The 22,631-nt window shown below is 34.5% G+C and overlaps 1 protein-coding gene across 1 annotated transcript in view; it reads right to left on the reverse strand.

The window, feature by feature from the left end:
- Positions 1–2,891: 2,891 nt before the first annotated feature.
- The window catches only part of LOC125074126, a 44,278-nt gene continuing 24,538 nt past the window's right edge, over positions 2,892–22,631 (reverse strand). The window contains exons 4-20 of the mRNA XM_047685354.1: positions 21,101–21,239; positions 16,597–16,943; positions 15,537–15,905; positions 15,018–15,156; positions 14,252–14,403; positions 13,737–13,875; positions 12,894–13,069; positions 11,613–11,748; positions 10,553–10,717; positions 9,175–9,254; positions 8,135–8,623; positions 7,657–7,773; positions 7,276–7,342; positions 6,453–6,553; positions 5,444–5,641; positions 4,727–4,862; positions 2,892–3,994 (exon numbers count right to left, since the gene is read on the reverse strand). Coding sequence (XP_047541310.1) covers positions 2,923–3,994; positions 4,727–4,862; positions 5,444–5,641; positions 6,453–6,553; positions 7,276–7,342; positions 7,657–7,773; positions 8,135–8,623; positions 9,175–9,254; positions 10,553–10,717; positions 11,613–11,748; positions 12,894–13,069; positions 13,737–13,875; positions 14,252–14,403; positions 15,018–15,156; positions 15,537–15,905; positions 16,597–16,943; positions 21,101–21,239 — 4,022 coding nt within the window. The 3' untranslated portion in view covers positions 2,892–2,922. The remainder of the gene's footprint in view (positions 3,995–4,726; positions 4,863–5,443; positions 5,642–6,452; positions 6,554–7,275; positions 7,343–7,656; positions 7,774–8,134; positions 8,624–9,174; positions 9,255–10,552; positions 10,718–11,612; positions 11,749–12,893; positions 13,070–13,736; positions 13,876–14,251; positions 14,404–15,017; positions 15,157–15,536; positions 15,906–16,596; positions 16,944–21,100; positions 21,240–22,631) is intronic.

A 22,631-nucleotide genomic window follows, 5' to 3' on the forward strand; every position in this document is an offset into this window, starting at 1 on the left:
TCATACTTAGAATTCTGATAACCATCACTTAAATCTTTACCTGACTAAAATAATTTAAAAAATCAGTTTTTGATTGATTTTGTTGATTTTAAATATAATAAAAGATAGCAGCAACGGTCAGTGTCATCGGGCCAAAATTATTTATTAGGAACACCAATGTTTATCAGTAAATTTTTGGGTAGGGAAAATCTTTACACACGTTTCCCCCGCATGAAGGGGTAGGGGTAATAACCATCGGTAACCTTTCCATACTTTCGAAGGACACCACGGGATTGCTTGTACATACAACTGTGAAAGGGGGGTACCACTCAATCATCAGACATTCTACCGCCTAACAGCAATTGTTTGATGTGTTCCGGTTTGGAGGGTGAGTGTAACAACACGCACAAGGGATATAACATCTTAGTTCCCAAGGTTCTGGTGCATTGGCGATGTAAGGAATGGTTAATATTTCTTACAGCGCCATTGTCATGGTAATGGCAACCGAACATTTACCCTATATATGTAAAAAAAGTGTGTGACACTTCATTTAGTTTGTATAGTCTGTATTTGCCGCGTAATAACTGATGTTTAATTTATCTGTGAACTTGTTTGGTTCAAGGGGTCTGTCAATTTTTGAACGATGGTTACAGCATGCTTAATATAGAAGTTGAATTATAGAATTTATAATAAATGGTGAAACAATAGCTACGAATGTTTCTGTTTTCAGGTAAATTTCGTGATTGAGTAATGTTGAACTATATATATATATATATATATTTAAAAAATACTTAAATAAAAAACGAATTGACAACCCTAAATACTTAAGTTGAATCATCCATCGTTTACTTTCCTTGTTAGCATGCACAGTAACTTTAAGTACAAGTTAACAGTATTGAACAAGCTCGACCATCACGATATCATATATAATACTTTTAAATGAAGTCAGATGTGTTTTTAATAGGGTATCCTTGTCCTGTCATTGCTTATTACGGAATATTTTATACTTTTGAACTAGTCGTTTGTTTCAGTCGCGTTAGGGGTTAGTTGTCATGTTTAAGGTATAGAAGATGATGAGGAGATGTCTCTTTTTAAGGTCCAAGCTTGCTTCGTACCAAATTTCATCAAATTCGGTTCAGTAATTTGACTTTGAGGGTGTAAAAGACAGACAGACATCCTTTCGCATTTATGGTATAAGTATAGATTTATTATATAAAAGATACTTAGAATAAGAGAATTATTGGATAGATAGATTTTTTAAAAAAAAGTGCGTTTGCTTGTATACGCGCGTGAGAAGTTTACTCCTTCAGCGTTATTAAAAATAGTTTTTAATTGCATGAAGATAGTCTTGTTAATAATACAAGAATAATTATTAGTATGATAAATATTCTTTCTTCATTTTTCACCACAATTGTTTTACTCCCAAATTTAAATATCACATGTAATACAATAAACATTGTCAATGGTGAATACGGGTGTGAAGTTGTCTATTTCGACCGACTTGACATTTAATTGGCGGCGTAGCGAGCAACTTCATCCTGTAGTTAAGTTGTCACCCTGTTGCGAGAATTATTAAAAATCACTTTCATCATTTTTCAAAACGCACCAAATCCGATATCACCACAAAAAATATACTTCAAAAAGACTTGACTTCGTACTTTAGTATTTTTTAAAAACTTAACTAGACAAAACATACTGATTAGAATCAGTCAAAATTACCTAAAAAAAAAACAACGAGCTTATTGCGAAAGTGAATCTTGAACACAATTGTGAAGATTTGATGTAACTCTCATAATGTTGAAAAAGTTACTTAAATTCTTGCTTTCATAAATCTTAGTCATAAAAATTAATAAGCTACACAAATATATATAATGTAATAAATAGCACGAGACAATTGAATTATTGTTTGATATATAAAAACAAAGTCAAAGTCAAAAATCTTTATTCAATATAGAATTGTTTACACTTGCTTATTGATAGTCAAAAATCTACGTTCGGTTCGGAATTTAACACCTCGGACCTGAGAAAAACCGGCGAAAGAAACTCAGCGGGATATTTTTTTTTTTTCATTTTCATGAACAATAATAATTATATTTTAGTTATTTGAAACAGCCTGGAGGCAAAAAGCAATGAAATAAATAAACGATATAGTTTATCGTTAAATTGAAGATTAAAAAAAAGGATTAATAAAATAAAAGTCACTTCATGTTATAAAATTAATGATATATTTTAAACTTATTTTAAAATAAGATATTTGATGTAAACATCTGGTAACTATTATTATCACAATATAAATAAAAAAAAGAACTTATTTATTTACCCACTTATATTAAGACCATTTTATAAATTAACATTGCAATAATATACGAGATATACAAAGTCGGATGAATCTCTTTCATACCAGGATGAATTACTTTCATAGTTGGCGTTTTGTTTATATAATAAGAGATTTAGAATCTGATTATATCTGCTCTGATTGACAATATTCAATTCACGGTGCATTTATAATATTATCTTAAGTACTAAAATAACATCGTCAATTCAACCCAAATTTCTATTTTGTGGTCAAACTGACAATACCTTTAAGCTTAAAATAACTTAATTCTTTTAAAATCAAATATATTTATTTATTAATTAACTCTTATGTTCTAAATTAATAATAATATTCGTGGCAGTTTATTAAAATGCGTAATATTTTGTCTCCTTACAAATCTACGTATATAAGATACTTGAATATCCGCCCTTAGTTATAAAAATCGTTAAGTGGGTGCTTAGATAACTGTTTTATCTCTTTCAGACATCATTGATTTGACATTTGAAAGACGAAGACAACACTACTTAAACAAGTCATTTCTTAAACAACATTTATAGGCATATTTGATTAAGACAAATATTATTATATGCGTTCATTTGTCATGTTTAGGCTTTTAATAGAAAAATTAATTAACTTTTAATATTATCTGTGGCATTTTTATTTCTCTCTCTTTCTAACAGTCGCTTTCTCACTTCCTCTGGATTGTATTTCTTCCTGTAAACTCTTCGGACTCGTCTAATCGGATTAGTGTTACGTGTTCTCACGCTTTTCTTCTTGTTGTTACCATTTGGTATCACAGGCGCCCTGTTCTCTTCCAATCGTAGGCTTTTTCCACGTCGTGTTGTGTTTGTATATAGTTCTCTTTGATCTTTTATCGTTGCATCATAAAAAACCTTTCCATTCACAACAGTTTTTCGTACACTTTCCGTAGTACTCAGGATTCTAGGAGGTCTAACGAATGTAGTTTCACTAACTTCTAGACTTTTGTCATTTAAAAATTTATCCTTTTCAATATCGTCTTTTGTAACTTTTCTCACAAAACCTCTTCTCTCCGAAGTAGGGAATCGATTTCCAAAATCAAAATCAACGAAATCCTTGTCTAGCGCTATGCTTTTTGATTCCAGATCTTTCTGCGACCTCTTTTCTATTATGAGCTTTCCACCGCGCCTAGAAGCGATAATCCTTCCAATAGCTTCGATTTGTTTCTCTTCTGCTTCTAAAGTTTTAACATCAGATATTTTATCACCTTTGACGTCGTCTATATCGAACACTTCTATTGAATGGGTGAAATCGTGTAATTTTCCATCGATTCCTTTTATATAGTCGTCCTCTTCTTCTATGTTAGCATTTTCAGGTTTATTATATAGTTCTGTTTTATTTATTGTCTCCTCTACTTCCGTTACAGTTTCAAGAATAGTTTCATTAACTTCCGGTTTCATAGTTGTTGTTGTTTTATCAATTGGTAGATCAAATATATCTTCATCTTCGTTAGTTATATTTATACGTTTCTCCGATCTAGGACTGCTGTCTATGCTTCTACTTTCTAAGTCATTGCTAATAGGTCTGTCTAGATTTACACGTTTAAAATCTGATTGATTACGAGATGGTGGTGCGTTGTGTCTTTCGGGAGCTGTTTCGTTGTATCTAAAGTATGTCATATTAGGTGGTGGACCTTTGTGTAAATAAGCTACCGGCCAGTATCTACAATAAGAAAACAAATAATTTTATAGAAATGAAGTCGTATAAATACACAATTCATTCGAAGTGTTCTTTATTTTGTTTCACTTAATCAGAAATCGGTAGTCACAGTCACAAAATGATAACCCTTAATTGCGATGTGACTTCACTTTTATATCTTAGTTGACCCTATGTTTCGCTTTTCACAAAGCCGAAATTAATATAGGGTAAACTACGAAATAAGGATTTCTAATGAGTTAAATAATTTGGTGACGGAAAAACATGTTCACTATACTCGCCTATGACTTTCACTCCTAGAACTTACGCACTCACGTAAGTCACTCCTAAAAAAAGGTGCAACGCGGTTCAACTGTCGGAACCCCCCTGAGAAGACCGATTGGGTACCGCGGGTTTTTTAGTGCAATGCATTTTACATTTCATTTGGAAGAATGCATTTTCGAGTTTTATCTTCATGATTTGGGACTTACGAGCGTAAACTGTTCGGGAATACCCACTGAACAACTAGCGGTATACACTCTGTCTTTTAAGGGGGCGTCACTGGATCGCTTGCACATAAAACCGTTGGCCTGCCTGTGAAGGCCCCTACTGCTAGAGAGGTTCCCGGGTACGGTGAACATTACTTTCTGTCACCATGAGATGACAATGAATAGAAGAACAGATCATTATTTTACTTATCGTCCCCAAAAAAATGTATTGATAAAGTAACATCCAATTATGTTGATAGAATGCTCTCACCTCGGTACTCCAAGTCCTCCAGTGTTCGGTTCATCATCAGGCGAATTAACGGGGACCCAGTAACCTGAACCGGGACGTGGTGGATTTCGCTGGTACTTTATGTGTGGTCTATCTTCTGTTGGTACGCGGGTGTAGCCTGTGGATCAAATTCTCTAATTCATTTTGAGACTTAGGCAGCTTCAGAATTTTATTGAAATTAGAGATAACGATGTTTTCCATCACCGCCAATTACGAAATGTATAATAAAAATAAGTTTAACACATAGAAATTCCGTAGTGCTTGCTTGGATTTGAACTCTCAATCATCAGTTAAGATGCATGTATTATACCTAACGAGCTATCTCGGCTTAATTAATATCAAAATAAACATATTGTTATATGGTCATATTTTAGACAAGACCAGATTCGAATAACGCATTTTTCCTAATAATTTAGTACAGACCAAAATATACTTTTTCAGATAGATCTTACAAGCACAATTAAATAATCATTACTCGAGGTATCAATATATAATATTTAAAGGAATTTCAGAATGTAAGAACCGAAAATTAAATCAAAAGTTACTCTCATTCATGGAAGAATCCAATAACTTGTCATCGAGCCAACCTGGGACTTGATGGGTTCAAGTACCTTATGGACCTTATAAACTAACCAATGGCAAGGGCGTACTATGAGGTAGTCAATTCGTTTATATCAAATTAGCAATCTAAATCTCTACCTGGTAATGGATTCCCGTATTTGTCATAATACGCTTGCGGTCCGTTTCTGTATAGATCGTCCCAGTATCTTCTATCTGCTTCTGGTAGATATGTGCCGTGATGTCTGTCTCTGTCTGGTTTGTTGTAATTTGGCTTAGAGGATATTCTATCTCTGTCTTCTTGCTGAATTGGTCTGTCTGGTCGGGGATGTACTGCTTCTATAAAATTATGATATTCAATGGAATATATATGTACTAGGTGTATGATAATTTCATTAATAATAATATTATTGATTCAAACAATGAAAGCAACAGTCTGTAAATATCCCACTGTTGGGTTAAACCTATTTTCGAAGAGAAGATTTGGAACTTCTTCCACTATGTGGCTCCAAAGGTTCTTGATCGCGCCAATGATTGAAGATGGAGAAATGAGAAGAGTATTTTGCTCTTGAATAATGAATTTAATCATATTAACATAATATTTTATGTAAATAATTTATATTATTATTTGACGTCCAAGTCTCCAAGCGCAATCTTCCGTTTTCAAAAAATGACGTCTCGCCGTAATTAATTTTGTATACAGCAAGGAGGTTTTATTTGGCTCGAACATTCTTGTGTACACATGAGGTAGATTTACATAAACACGTGTAGATGTCACATGAAAAAAAGGTAAATTAACAGACTGTATTTTTTCATTGAAATGAATATGCAAGTGGACCGTCTGGTGATAAATGATCACCACCGCCCATAAACTATTCCATACATTGCCAATATACTACCAACCTTGGGAACTAAGATATTATATCCTAAAAGCGAGAACACAACTATACCTATAGTATCGCTGTTTCGTGGTAGAAAATTTGATAAGTAGGAGCTACCTACCGAGACGAGCTTGCATAGAGACCTACCACTAAGTAAATGTTCCATTGCTGTAAAATGGTTTCCACATTTTGAGGGTATCGTTTGAAGCTTTACAATGTGACCAATTTTTATCTCGCTTATTATAAATTTATATGTCCGTGAAACATACCTCTTTGCCCCTGTGATGGATGTGGCCCCTTATGTTGGTGGTAGGGATAGTATTTCTCACTGCACGGACGCCATTGATCATGGGTTGGACCTACATAGCACCTGGAACAGATAACTCCTGTGATGTGGTGCGTGTGTTTGTATTAATACTATAAATGTGAAAATTTTGGTATTTCTGTGTTTGTTAAACAGTTACGCAAAAACGGCTCGACGAATTTGGCAAATCAACCCATGTAAATCACTTTTAAAATGTTGTGACACTTGTATCTGTAGTTACAATATTTTAAGTGACATTACTATTGCATTTCTAATATTTGACTAACATGCACTTGTATTTTATTAAAATTATTAATATTATTTATGATATAGGTATAGGGACTAGACCACCTGATGGAAAGTAGTCACGACCGCCCATAGACAATGGCGCTGTAAGAAATATTAACCATTTCTTACATAGTCAATGCGCCCCCGACGTTGGGAACTAAGATGTTACGTCCCTTGTGCCTGTAATTACACTGGTTTACTCAACCTTCAAACCGGAAGACAACAATCCTGAGTACTGCTGTTTGCATGCACAAAGCCCTGCCAAGTAATATTATAAAATAACGTGATATCTGCAAATGTCAATTTTTTTGGGAATTCCATTTTTCCTAATATGAAATTTGTAACTCATAATACAAGTCTCATTAGTACAACTCATTATAGTTTCAAGATTAAATGTTTTTACGTTTCAAATAATCGTGTTTATCCAATTTAATGTCGATAAAATAAATTGTATTCGTTTATGAAACCTACCGTCGATATTTTTCCTAGACTACACTTACCATGGCTTACGGAATCCTTCGCTGTATCCACACCTATGTGTCGGAGCACAGCAGTAATCCCACGATCCTGTCGAATTTAACACAACAATTGTATGTCAATATTATATTTTATATCTATATGACTACTATGATTACACGGTTTTTTTGTAAAACCGATTATTTAAAAATGTTGCTTAAATGCATATATTTTTATCTATTTCATACAGTTAGAATTAATAATTATAATTAAATTATTTATTAATCATGTAACCTCCTTGTTTTTGCATGGACTAATTGTATAGTGTTTGTAACGGAGGCATTATTTAAATGTTTGTATCTGGGTAGTAAGCGTTATGCATCGAGCCCCGTGTTTTATTTTATCACAACTAGATAATAACTCACCAATTTCACCAGCTTCAGGCTCACAAGCCCAGTGTCCCGCAATGAGGTTTTGTTCGCATGAAGTTCCCTTCCTACAGGGGAACCCTGATACGGTATAGTGACGCCACGACAGTGATACTGATAACGAAAATTTTGGATTATTTGTAACAATCGGTATTAGTTTAATCTGTGCCCTTATAATAACCCAGTGAATCCCTTGATAGTGCAAATATAAGTGAGTGCTCAAAGTATATTATGAAACTGTTAGTATAACATACGATATCAATGGTCTACTTTTAAATTAAATGATAATAATAACTACAGTATAGAAAAAAAACATTTGAAGATATATTATGGAAACAAAACTGGTTAATATTCTTTATGTTATACTGTACTGTTTCTTAATATAATTAAAAGAGAAGAGAAGAGAGAAAAAGAACAGAATTAAGCAAAAGATTAACATGTAACAATTATATTCCAAAGGTCAAAAGAAACTCACAAGATTCATCAACTTGATTACTAGGCCTTGAAGGTCTTCCTGGTCTGTATCCAAAGTCTTGACCTGATGTATGTCCTGTTGCACCATATGGAGGCTTGTAACTTGGTCCACTTGGATCATTGAGATAACTTGGCTTACGATCAGGAAAATCTGGCTTATAAGGCTTATATATTTCTGGTTTGTAAGGTCTTAAGTAACTTGGTTTCACGCCAGGTTCGATGAAATCGTAATGAGGTTTAGGAGGTCCGCTAGGCCCACTTGGTCCACTCGGTAAGCTAGGTCCACTAGGTATACTTGGTCCACTTGGACCAGACACATCTGGCCCGCTTTCTGGTAAGTAGCTTGGTTTGTATGTATCATGTAAATATGGTTTAGTAGGTCCAGTTGTCTCGTAAACTGGCTTATAATCTGGACCAGTTTCTGGTATATACGGTTTTGGTGGTTCCGGAAAACCAGGTCCACTTGGACCAGAACTTGAGATATAGGTTTCTGGAAACAAAATGTATTATCTAACGACGTCATATTTGATTGAGCTATGAACTAATAGCTTAAATTTAGATTACAATTATTGCTTGAACGGTATAAAGCTTGATGTGGTGCAATAATATCTACTAACAAATGACATCAAAGTTTATAATAGAAAAAAAACCTTTTCCATGAAAAAGTATACTCATATGTAAATTTCAATTATGTTTGGTCAAATAGTCTTGAAGTGATATTTCGCTTTCGGAAAACTTCCGTCGGAAGTCAACGTCCCATTATAGGTACGTATAAATTCTTAATATAATCTTATATCAATATAGCATCAACATACTTCATTCGTATTAATATTTTCTTTTGTATATATATTATATACTTACAACACATTTTAAAATTAGTTACCGTGCTACAATTTGTCAATATTGGGTATCTTTTTATATCATCATCACCATATCAGGGAATACAGGTAAGTTGCAAATGTACTTTTCCAAATAAACAAAAACAGATACTAAATCTTAAGCATTTGATATACAAAAATAATTCTTCATCTTCAACAATACCTGGTGGGGGTAGATCTGGTCCAGAAGCTGTTCCTGGGTAAGATGCTTCTATCGGATGAGGCAGTTCTAATGTTGGTAGGCTGTAAATATAAATGTAGATTTAACAATGAAAATTTTTAGGTGATAAAATTCTTGTATTTTTTTTCAATATTGTATTAAATATATTATCTATGTTTATTGTCTACAGTTACAAAACTCCAGTAAAGTAATAAAGAGCCTACATTTAAGTCCATGTAGCGGTATTGCGATCTCCGAGATCCGGCCTAAATCATGTACAAAACATTAAAAATATCCCAAAGTATGGACCATTTATAAAGCAAAAACTCGCCATTAATTTGAGCTCGATTTTGGCTACGTTGGCAATTTCCTGTGTGCATTTAACAGTCCACATGCGTGCAAACATCAGTCACACGAACGGGAATACTTCGAGCACACGACCAATACAGACTAAAATAGAAATTTCTTGACAGAAGAACCCAAAAATTTTGAATTTGGAAGTCGTTCGAAAAATGTTTGAACCAAAAAACTGACGAGGCAGTCAAGTAGTAATATTGTCCAAACATATGCTAGTTTCCATTTGCCCTGGCAAAAGTATGCCAAGTACATTAGTCTTGGTAGTTATTGTAAGTATCGATTAACATTTATATCACCGTGTAATTTATTATAAGATTCCACAGATGGTTTTTGTTATTCATTGTAATAAATTTAAATCTTATCTTTAAAAAAATATTCACAGTTAAGACTATTATTATAATATTACTAACTGATTCTGCGGTTTTACCCGTTACCCCCATTTTACCCCATCGAAGGCTGCATTAAGAATAGGTAACCTATGTCCTTCAACGGACTCATATTATCATCATATCTCAAGAAGAGGTCACAGATGTCTGTTACCTCTCCTTTTTCCTGTTATTTTTGCATTTATAATATAAATATAGATAAAGATGTTTAGGTATGAACATAAAAATGATGAAATATCTTAAAGTCTGTATCCTTGGGTGTCCATACCGGACATTTAAATTTATTGATAATATATTGGTTGAAAGGTTGAGTAAACCAGTGTAGCTATAGGCACAAGAGGCATTACATCTTAGTTGCCAAGATAAGTAGCGCATTGGATTTGTATGGAAAGGTTGATATTTCTCACGGCACCAGTGTCTATCGAGACTAGTGGGGGGACTTACTATCACATGGGCCTTTGCCCAACCACATACATATAAATTGGCAATTTGTTGTACCTAAACAAAAAGTGCTTGATAAATTTAGAGGGTACATCATAGATCAGATAAAATTTATTTAGGTATGTATAATCCATATTACACTTTCCTACTGGATTATTTCAGCTCGTAAATGAAAGTACCTTAAATTAAATACTCACTCGTACTCCTCCTTGCCGTGCACCTTCCTCCAGCACTGGCCGTTGAACAGATCAAAGGCAAATAGAAGATCGTCAGGTGAATGCTTATAGTCGACTCCTCTTTGCAGATCGAACATACGGATCTCCGATAGCAAGCAGTTATTAGCGTCTGGTAATGCGTTGTTACTAAAAGGGGTTTTATAATTCGTTTATGATCATGTACTTGATGGGGGGGGGGGGTTATATGCAATCACCCACTCATCATATACTCTACCAGTTTGAAGGGTGTGACAGGGACAAGGGACAACATCTTAGTCACCAGAGTTGGTGGTGCATTGGCGACGTAAGGAATGGTTAACGTTTACAGTACCGATGTTTATGACCAGTGGTGAAAAATTATCATCAACTGGTCCATTTTCAAGCCCATATATTTTTATAAAATACGAAAATAAATCAGACCAGTCCAGAATACGACTAATAGTTGTGGTTTTGGAAATATTATTCAAGAGATTCAATTGTATTGCAATCATGTAATCATACGGACCTCTAGAAATTCACTAGAATTAAATATAGTAAAAGAAAGTCTTGGTCATATTATGGTTCGTGAGACATTGACGGTATTATTCACATAATTTAAGCAAATAGTAAATGGTGAGTTTCTTGTTAGTTTATCTCGGTAGATTTCACTTATAAGCGGGAAATTCTTCCAATTTATTGTCATAAAATGACGATTTAAAAGATCTTTTAAAGAGCCTACTTGAATTTATGTATCAAAATCTAAATATACTTTATTCAATCAGGCGTTTACAAGCACTTTTGAATCGTCATTTAACAAACTATATTAAGCGAAGCTACCACCGGTTCGGAATTCAGATTCTACCAAAAAGAACCGACCAGAAACTCTGTAGTTACAATTTAAAAATACAAAATCATGTTAGCTAAATACAAGTACACATGTAAATAATACATCCTGCCTGGAAGTCAATCATTCTCTAATTTTTCTAACTTACCATATCTATGGACTGTCGTATAGTATAACCTCGCCCAAGCAGCAGGTCACCCAGTCCAAGGCGCGCCTTACCTGTAGGAGAAGCTGAGGCACCGGAAGGGCGCGTCCGTGCACGCGCGCCCGCACGCGCGCTCGTCCGCCGCGCGCGCCGTTCCTCGCACCGCACTCGCCGACAGCTTCGCCGCGCTGTCGTATTGCAGATAGCATTCTACGAATAACATATATACGGCGTTATTGGTAAATCGACGTATTCCCGTTGGGGGGTGGTAGGGATGATTATTTGCGATAATTTTAACCCCCATATGTATAATGCAAAACTGAAGCATTTTTGAGTTATCACGTTTTTTAGATTTTTTCAAAATAAGTCATAAATTCAACTTTAAAATTTTATTTAAAAAAAGTATCAATTAAAAATTTTTTTTTCTTCTGATTTATAAAAACGAATATATAAATAATCTGTCGATATTCAAAACAATAATTCGGTCGAAATTAAAAAATGCTAGACGGAAAATGATATTATTACATTATGTTTTTTCCACAAAATTGCCTTTAAACCAAAAAAAATTGTTATAGGTAATCTGTTTATTTTTCTAACATGGAAGCAAGTTCAGAGAGATAAGTCATCAAATGCCGTAGCGTGTATATATTTGGGTATTAGCAGACTCTTAACCTTTTGAGGTGTATGTTTTGGGCCTATTGCATGCTTGCTTTGATGTGACCAGAAAAGAGATGCCTTTTTTTATCAAATCTACCCGCAGTTTTTGCTTAAGCGCTCCATACACTAAACATTTGAATTGCCACTTTATTCTTATACACTTCGATTATTTATATGTCAATTTATGAATTTAACAAAAAGTTTATTGTTGTAGACTAAATTACTCCTTATTACATCAGCTATCTGCCAATGAAAGTCCCGTCAAAATCGGTCCACCCGTTCTAGAGATTAGCCGGAAAACAGATAAACAGACAGGCAGACAAAAATTTACAATTATGTTTTTTTTGTATATGTATCGTGTATATATATACATTTAGTAAAAAGAGGTAATTTTAATATTGCAAGCGGACACCCCAATTTTATAATATGTATAGATAGAGTGTCGCACAACAAAATAACTAAATCAGACGAGCCAACTTTATCATCTTGGTGTGCGTGATAGCCACGCTTGATACTCGCCAAACCTCATACTACTTTACTAGTGTGCGTGTACTTAGTGGTCAACTTTTGGCCACTATTCTTTCTTCTTATACTTTCTTTCTATTCGCATTCTCAGCCTTAGCACTTTATTAGACACATGAATACTCAAAACTTTTGAAATACTTTGAGTTTCTGGTTGCCAAAAATATCAAACTTACGTGGTTCCCGCTTCACATCATCATAAAGAGCTGGTTCGCATCCTCTTCCGTAGTTACCTCTAGAATATAGCTCATGTTTGCTCGGTCTCAAGCCGTGACCTAAATCTAGGGAAGTAGGGGGAGAGGATGTTAGGAGACAATTTTCAAGGTCATCTCCTATCGTCGGTGCGTCAAATCTGAAATTATTATCAAATTTTATTAAAGAAAAAATTAAGGCACATATGACGTTTTTCCAATTAATTTAAAGTATTTTTTTTTAATTTTAAATATACTATGATCTGGCGTTACAATAACAGAACTATTCTGTAAGAATAAACACGAAAGTATATAAGTATTGACTCCAACCGTTATAACATTTAAGTTATATAATTACAATATATTTTTGACATTTAACATAATTATCATACATTTGACATAAACAAAAACAGACAATTAATCGCTTACTGAATACATAATTATAAACATTTTATGAGTGAGATCTTACAGAGATCTTACTTGGTGGTAGGGCTTTGTGCAAGCCCGCCTGGGTAGGTACCACCCACTCATCAGATATTCTACCGCCAAGTAACAGTACTCTCTATTGTTGTGTTTCGGTTAGAAAGTGAGTGAGCCAGTGTAATAACAGGCACAAGGGACGTAACATCTAAGTTCCCAAGGTTGGTGGCGCATAGGTGATGTAAGGAATGGTTAATATTTCTTACAGCGCCTTTGTTCATGGGCGGTGGTGACCACTTACCATCAGGTGGCCCATATGCTCGTCCGCCAACCAATGCCATAAACAAAAGATTAGTAATAAAGATCATAATAATATCATAATGAAAAAAAATGATAATAACAAATCACCTGAAACTGAATCCTCTGCAGAAGAAGCTATGAGCTCGGATACACTCGGCCTCACAAGCACCGAGCCCCGCGACCGTTAGAGCAGCTCTAACCGCTTTACCATTCACAGCTGATCCAGACCTTACGTGCCAGAAACATTCTGAAGACAACACAAGTCATTTTGTAAAATGAATTTTACTAATCTGTGGAATTGTAGTCGCTACTGACTCTGCTCTATTAAATAGAGGGGTGAGTATTAAGACTCAGCCGAGAAAAGACCCTACAAAAATGCTCAATGAGACAAGAGTCATAAGGACGTCTTCTCTAGGCGTGTGGTCGTCATGTCACAGAGACTTTTGAGCTATTATCGTTAACAGTACCAATTGTAAATATTTACCAAAAATCACCAAAGATAAAAAATACTAAGTTTATTTAATTGCTCTAACTAATCAGAATTTTACTTAACCTGCAAAATTGTCGTAAAAAATCTATATATCCTAGAGAATATTTGAGAAAGAGTGACTTAAATATCGTACCACTTTCCACCCAAGGTTTCGTACTGACGGTGAGACAGTCTTGGTGTAAAGGCATAGCGTAAACATCAGAGTCGCTGTCTGCTGACATCTCCAAGCCTCGGTACGGACGCTCGCTTAGGAAGCAATTGTCAGATCCTGGAGAACTGGAATATCTGAAAGAAGAAGAATATTATTATTAGAAGGACATTTTATAGTGCACAAATACAGATGCACTCTCTACTCCGTAACACTCATAATCCGATGGGACGGCAAATCCAACACGACCGGAAAGAATTCAAGTGCAGGACCAGGTTCCTCAGCGTGGAAGGGTACGCATTTCCAACTTCCATACTTCCGGCTGTTACCAAGAATTTTCAATGGAAAGACCCAATAACTTTTTACTGGCCCAACCTCTGGCTTAAACCAAGAACCTCAATACCTGTAGCCTTATATCAAGCACCTCTGAATTTCTATGTATTTATTTTATAATTATATGTCGTGCCCAACAGCGAAGTAAAACATACTGATGAAACTGGCATGTATCAGATGTACGTCTACCACATGTGTAAATCAGCGGCATATTTTATAGTCCTAATCTTCTCCTTGAAATGGAAGGAGGCCTTAGCCCAACTTTTTAAACTTTTATTGGTATACAAAACTAGAGTAGGAATTCGAGCCCAAATATATGAATGCTCTAATATTTTCTATGAGATTAATAGTTTAAGAAAATCCAATGTCACGAGGTAATTGCTTTAAAATTTCGACTAATATTCTTGAAATATCTTACTTGTAGCTGTATGAGACACATTTGAATTCTCTCTCGTTGAAGCATGCGGCCTCACACTCGACCACCGTGTGCGCCAGAAGTGATCGTCTGATAGCACCAGATCCCAGAGACATGCCTGGACGGCGACGGGACGAACAATCTAGAATAAATAATAGTTAATTATACAATCGGCTTGATAAGTAAATATGTCCATCATCACACGATGTCAATTTTTATAGGTGAGGACAAAATAATGATAAATAAATCTCTAATACCCTGTAAGGTCCATAAATTACTATTTATGTACAAAACTAATATCAAATCTAAAGGCTATTTTATTAAAAAAAATATAATGAACGAAACATTTTGAAGAACTGTTAATTTCTGTGAAAACTCACTTTCAGTCTCACTTGTGATATATTGGAAACGGACTGATGATAGTCCTTTAAATGTTATAATTAATGTAATAAATTTTGAATAAAACTTTCATAATCAGAAGTGAGTTTCGAAGCTAGTATTCAAATAACAATTTGCACTCGCCTTTACTTGACTCGTCACTTCTTGCTTCTGGTTCAAAATAAGTTGCTTTATTATGATAGTTATTTAAAGAACCATCGAAATCTTTCCAGAAGCTTCCAGAATTATTCCACTTCCCTCTCTTCCAAGATCCATATCCATAGCCGTAGTCTTCCCATCCGCTCTTTTTCCTGAGACTGTAATAATCGAAGTCCTTGTCTTCATTGTGATGTCGAACGCCTTGGTATTCGTTGTGTTTCTTTTCGTCGGACAGGCGCCAATGATTTATTGATTTATGGTAATCGTTTCTATCTTTATAGTAGCTGTCGTAGCCTCCGTAATAACCACCGTACTGGCCAAAATTCTCTTGATCGTCATTAGTTCTACTTATACCTGTAAATAGAATATGTGCTTTAAAAAGTAACAGATACAGCTCAATTTAAAATGAATTGAAGTTTGTTTTATATCATTTTAATTGTATAATTATCACTTTTTCCACGATAAACATACGTTATGGTTAAGGAGAAAAAAAACGGAGGTCTTTAAAAAAATTGCTCATATTTTTGTTTCTAAGTCAAGCGTGATCATTTGAATCAGCGGCATAAAAAAGGAGGTCTTAGATTTATATTCAAACATTTTATACATTCAAATAGTTTTTATTTTAAAATTCCTATACGTAGAGGTTTTTACTTCAATAAATCCAAATATATATGTAATTATAAAATTCAAACGACTTGAGAGAAAAAGATAAAGCAAATTCTTATAATCGAAACATTGCTATATTTTTTCAGAAGGCGCATTAGCAGGTATAAAAATTCGTTTATTTTAGCCTATGTATATACTTACAGTTGTCAAGCATATGAGTAATTGCTTGCCACTTTTTATTTTTATTCAATCAACAAGGAGTAAGCAAAGAAAACAACGTGTAAAGCTTAAAATGCAATTTATTGTAATATAACTTTGATGGTCCTAGGTTTCCTATTTTCTAGGCCTTCAAGCCTATTTATGACTTTATAAATGGAAAAATGCTGCGAAAATATTTAAAAATTAAAAAAGTAACTAAATCTTTATACACACAACTTACCAATTTGGTACGGAACATAAAATTGATCTTCGTAGCGTCTATTATAGCTTTGAATTCTTTTCTCGTCATAGAACCTATTATAACTTTTGTAACCTTCGGCCCAATCCATTCTGTCTCTCCACTGGTTCTGTTGCCCTGGTACTTTTGCCGGCTTCGAGGAAAGGTAGCCTGAGTGGAGGAGGCTTGGTCCTCTAAGAGTTTCAGGACAATATGGTTCAAGGCTATTTCGGTCTAGTTCGTAGAAGTCGTAGTCTTTATCTTCTACAAAATCTTGACGGATGTCGAACGCTTCAATCGGTTTCGTCATCAGCTCGCATAACCCTCTGCCACGGAAACTGGGATCCAATCTAATATAAAGAAAAAATCAGACGAGAAATTAATATATGCATTATGTTTCAAATATGGTCTGTCTATATATTTTGTGTTCATAAATAAAAATATTTTTTTTTAACTAACTAATTTAGATATAGCTTAAATATAATTCTCGCAACGATGTTAACATATGATTAAACATAATTCCATAATGAAATATATGTATAATGGTGAAATAACATTTGTACCTAAAAATCTCCATGAAGGCATAAGCAATTTTTTTTATTACATTTAACATTTAACATAACATGTCTTTTTGTGGTATGATACCCTTCAAGTCGACTTCGGTCACGGCGGTTATTATCAAACTGACTAGTCCACCGCACAGGACGTATTATAATGCACAAGTGTGTGGTCAAAGGTGAATTATGTATTCAGTCAATCTCATAACGCTGGGGCCGTTAATCTAACACGATTGGAAATACTTCTAGCGCAAGACATGCCTAAACGTGCTTTCCAAAGTATGGGAATATAAACACTATAAACCTCGAGATGTGCCTCTCCGAAAACCCTAATTAAATTGTATTAATCTGAGCCGGGGACTTAAAGTACTACTACTACTACCTAAAGATTTCCAACCTAAACCGATTTGTACACCACAAAAGACAAACAAAGATTTTTTTTTTTAATATACTTTAATTTTTTGTTTTAATATTTGTTATATGCTTAATTTGTAAATTTCGAGTCACATTTTTTTTCTAATTTCCTTTTTTGATTTTATCGACCGATTGTCTGCGATGTGTGTTTTAAATGATTTTTTCTGTATATTTTTTATTAAGGTGGATTCTGCATAGATAATCTAACTTGAAGCTTGAAATAAGAAAGTCAATTTAGGGCGCAATAAAATTTACAGCACAATTACAAATATAGAAAACAAAAAATTTATTATTGAATCATGGGCGTGTCATCTTTCTTCGCTCTACCAATAACAAAGCGTCCAGTACGCTTGCGCAGTAAGCACTTAACGTGATACAACTACATCTCCAAGTATGCCATACTCAAATTGTAAAGCTAATTACTTTTATCTCGGATCGTTTCATTCACAGTGACCTTGATTATGGCCCAATTACGATGGCGTTTACACCTATTCGGGTCACAAACACGTTGCATGGGAGATGTACGTATTTATTTATGTAAATTAATGTCTTTTTATAGTCAGGGTCGGATTCGTACATTTTTAAAATATTTTGTATTAGATTAGTTGTATGTATAGTAGAACTTTGTGTAAGCGCGTCTTGGTAGGTTTTTTCGTCTTTGTACTGACACAAGGGTCGTAATATTTTAGACACCAAGATTGAAGTGATATGAGGAATAGAGTTCTCTTATGAATGAGATACTCTTAATTCATTTCACACAATATAAAGCTGTGAACCATGGGGGGGGGGGTGTCACAATAACGTTTAATGCGGATAAAACTTTGCCATGCAGCTATTTACTATAAATATAGATAATGGTCAATTATATCATTGGAATTAAATATGTTTTACATATTATTTTCCTGTCTAATACGTACTGAACTCTGTCAGCGATAAGGCTATCAAATCATAAACAATAGCCAACTTATTAATATCAATAATCTTATGCTAAACGTATAATAAAATACAATAACCAATTATAAAACACGAAATATTCCCATACAACAATACCCTTCCGGCTGAGTCCGTCCCTGTGTTACAACAAGGTAACCGTACAATGCTGATGGTTACAGCTGATTCGAGCCGAGGTCGATATGATTTGAAGGGTTTGCCTGTCAGTTAAAAATAGATAGATCATTTTTATCTGTATTTGCTATGTGTCATAGTTTTGGAACTATTCCATTTTGTGATATCTCACAAGCTCTGTCCTGAAGGAGATGGACCAGATTAACACAGAAAACGGAGAATTGATAGATTTACAAGCCACGGAAGAGGTCGTCACTAAGTAGATTGTGATTGGACGAAGATTAAACTAAATGATTCCAATAGGTGCGAGCAGAAATAAATTCCAACATATTCGTAATTTTTTTTAATCGTTTAATTTGAGACACAGTTGATAAAATCTTTCGGTAATTGTTAGTATTCTGCTTATGAATTAAAATCCTACATTCAACGTTCAACATAACATGAATCGTGCTGTCCTTTCAAGCCATGGGTAAATTCCAAAGTGCCCAATAAGCAGTGCAGTTAAAAAGAACGCAGTTTTACATCGCACCAATAAAACGAAATGAATTTTCGTTCATTGACGAAGACGACGTCAAAAAAGTTATTACTGCTCTTGATCCGCGGTAGCCTTAACGTATTCTCAGTGTGATAACACCTCAGATAATCTGACTGACTCTCATTGACACCTCAGGTGGTTTGACTGTAATTTGCTAATATCACTATGGGCATAGTCCAAAATCAATATTATCGTGAACAAATATTACTTTTGTACCTGGAATGACACTGGATAACTCACTCTTCAAATCGGAACTCATTAAGTTTTGATAGATTGTACTAGTGGTTTGTGCCATACCTGGAGGAGCCCGAATAAAGCCTTAGCTAGCATAGATGTAACTTCACTGGCATCGTTGGTCTATTGGCTAGCAAATAGGCAGATTTTGAGGTCTTCGATTAAAAACCCGTGCCGCACTAATAAGAACACAAGGTTTTTCTCGAGAAAATAGTAACAGTCTGAATTCTGGAAGTAGATCATATTGACTATAGTATTAGTAAAAGAGCCCAGTCGTGATAAATATACCGCCCTAAAGGCGCGCGTACACGTTTTTAATATAGTATCTTCTATTTAGTTCTGAAAATAGTACCGTGATGGCAAATATTGAAAAAAAATAAACTATTTGTGCAGCTCTTTCTTCTAAGAAAAAACTCTTAATTTAAGTTCCATAAGAAATTAATTGTTTGTCTGACTATGAGAGTGAATAAGGTTCACTTGCACACACATTTGTAATTTAAAATATATCCTACGCGATTGATTATTCTCACTTCAGAATTTCTGTCGTCATAAGAAGTAAATTAAACGTTATTCATGTTTATGACAGTGACATAATCCCCTTTTAATGGTCGTTTGAATCAAGAATTTTTAACGTGTAATGATAAATATATTACTGATTCAGAATTCGGAAAAATAGCCTTTAGTACGTTATGATCAGTGCTTGCTATGTCCTGGCACTAAGCCGGCGTTTGATGAATTTTTCCTGATATGGTGTAGTGGACTATGTAAGTTTCCATACAATATCTTCCCTTATCAAAAGATCTATCTTGATCAGTTTCTTTTTCAGTTGTAGCAATTGAAATGTTTTATCTTTGAGCATCTCAAATTCCAATGAAAATGTATAAAAATAACGTCCACATATAAAACAGGAACTAGTATTAAACAATTGTGCGAAACACACGTGAGAGAATTGCTTAATATCAGATATCATTACATACTGACAAGTTACATGACATACAACAAATTTATGCGAACATGACATAGTAAAACCATGTACTGGCTAATGGAATATGATAAATGTAGAAATTAATTTTCATACTCATTTATATTTAGTAGCATTACATATATACAAAAATGTTGGGCATATTTGACATCAATAGACTTCCATTCTTATCCTGTCCACTTAAGTTGGTCAGGTTATATACTACAGGGCTGTTGGGACGTAGTGTTGTGCCACATCACATTCCTGTTGCGTTGGATAATCGTCACGTTAAATAAAGGAAATTAGAGTGTACGAGTGAGCACACATTCGTAATATATTATATTTAGTTGCTTAAACTTTGTAAGAAATATTAACCATTCCTTACATTAGCTATGCGCCACCAACCTTGGGAACTAAGATGTTATGTCCCTTGTGCCTGTGGTAATCACACTGACTCACTCACCCTTCTAACCGGAACACAACAATACAAAGTACTGTTATTTGGCGGTAAAATATCCGATGAGTGGGTGGTACCTACCCAGGCGGGCTTGCACAATGCCCTACCACCAAATTTAATGAAGCATTCATTGGAGGTGTGATGGGAACATTAATTACTCTTAAGAAGCGAATATCTAACAAAACAATCACCAACACACAAAACATGAGTAAAATCAAAAGATATCCTTTCAACATTAATGATAATATTAAATAAAAATTAAATCCTCCAAGTTTCAAACGTACCTATAATTAAAACTCTCACAATGAAACCTTTTCTCCGTGGCGCATTCCCTCCTGCAGTCCTCTAGTCTCTCGCAGTCCACGACTCTCCGTACATGACTACGGAGAGCTCTCTTACCGGCTAGCACGCGTCTGAAGCACGCTGTAACAAAAGGGAAATAAATGTTAATATTTACAACAAATTTCAAAGCTAAAAAGATTAATAAAGTATTTGACACCAAAAATTTACAAAAAGGAACTACAAGAATTGCTTGAATGGTAGCCAATCTCAAGGGAGACCAGCCAACTATAAATAAATATTGGACAACATTACATACATTACTCTGAAGCCAATATAAGTAGCTGAAGCCAACAACGAAACACAAACGCTCAGACCCAAGGCAACATAAAAAACTAATGAACTTTTTCTACATCGACCCGGGCGGGAATCGAATCCGGGACCTCGGAGTGGTGTACACACTACTCGACCATCGTCGTTAACTAACTACGCAGGACATATTATGGTGCATAAGTGTGTGTGCAAACACAGGTGTCCTCTCTATTCCGTCATTCTTATTATCCGATTGGACGGATCGAAGTTCACTTCAAAGTCTTCGCAAGAGTATCTATGCTAATATTATAAATTCGAAAGTAATTATGTCTGTCTATCTGTTACGCTTCCACGGTTAAACAATGGAATCAAATTTAATAAAATTTGTTATGAAGCAAGCTTGAACATAGGTCAAGCCCAAGGAAGAACTTAGGTCATTTTTGCACCTAACACCTAACGACCAAATCGTGCGACGCGAGCGAAGCCGCAATCCGCAACTAATCTTATAAAATGATGACTAATCCAATTTAGCCACTAAATAGCTGATGATTTCATCTACTGTACAAAAACTAACGTTCAGTTTATAGTTGTAAATAAGAATGATTTATATCGATCAAGATAAAAACTGCCCCACTGACTCAGACTTATGAATTTACGAGTTTTCAAAGTATTATATATAAAAAAGTAATGACCTTTAAACGTCCCATTATTGGGATTACTCTTCCTCTGATTTCGTGGACTATTTGGTTGTTTGTTTGATTTTTCTCCTCTTATGGTTGAAATAGAGTATGTATTCCAATATTCCCAAATAGTCACAGTCAAAGTCAAATTTTTTTATTCAATTAGAAGTGTTTACACTTGCTTATTGATAGTCAAAAATCTACCACCTGTTCGGAATTTAACACCTCGGACCTGAGAAGAACCGGCGAAAGAAACTCAGCGGGATATTTTTTTTTTTTTTTTTTCATTTTGCATGTACAATAATAATTATATGTTAGTTATTTAAAACTATCGATATTCTATCGATAGTGGTCTATCGATATGCAACCCTAGTTGTAATAGTTTGTAATGAAAATGCGGGATCTAGCCTATTCTAAATCAGTGGTGTATCTATTACATTTTATAATTATTATTATTGTCATTGTTGCATAACACATTTTGAATGACACGCACGTGTTCTGCGGTGAGTATCGAGTTCCTTCTTACAGTAACCCTCTACCGAGA

This window comes from Vanessa atalanta, chromosome 27 (genome assembly GCF_905147765.1).
Source record: "Vanessa atalanta chromosome 27, ilVanAtal1.2, whole genome shotgun sequence".
In the NCBI taxonomy this organism is placed as follows: Eukaryota; Metazoa; Arthropoda; class Insecta; order Lepidoptera; family Nymphalidae; genus Vanessa; species Vanessa atalanta.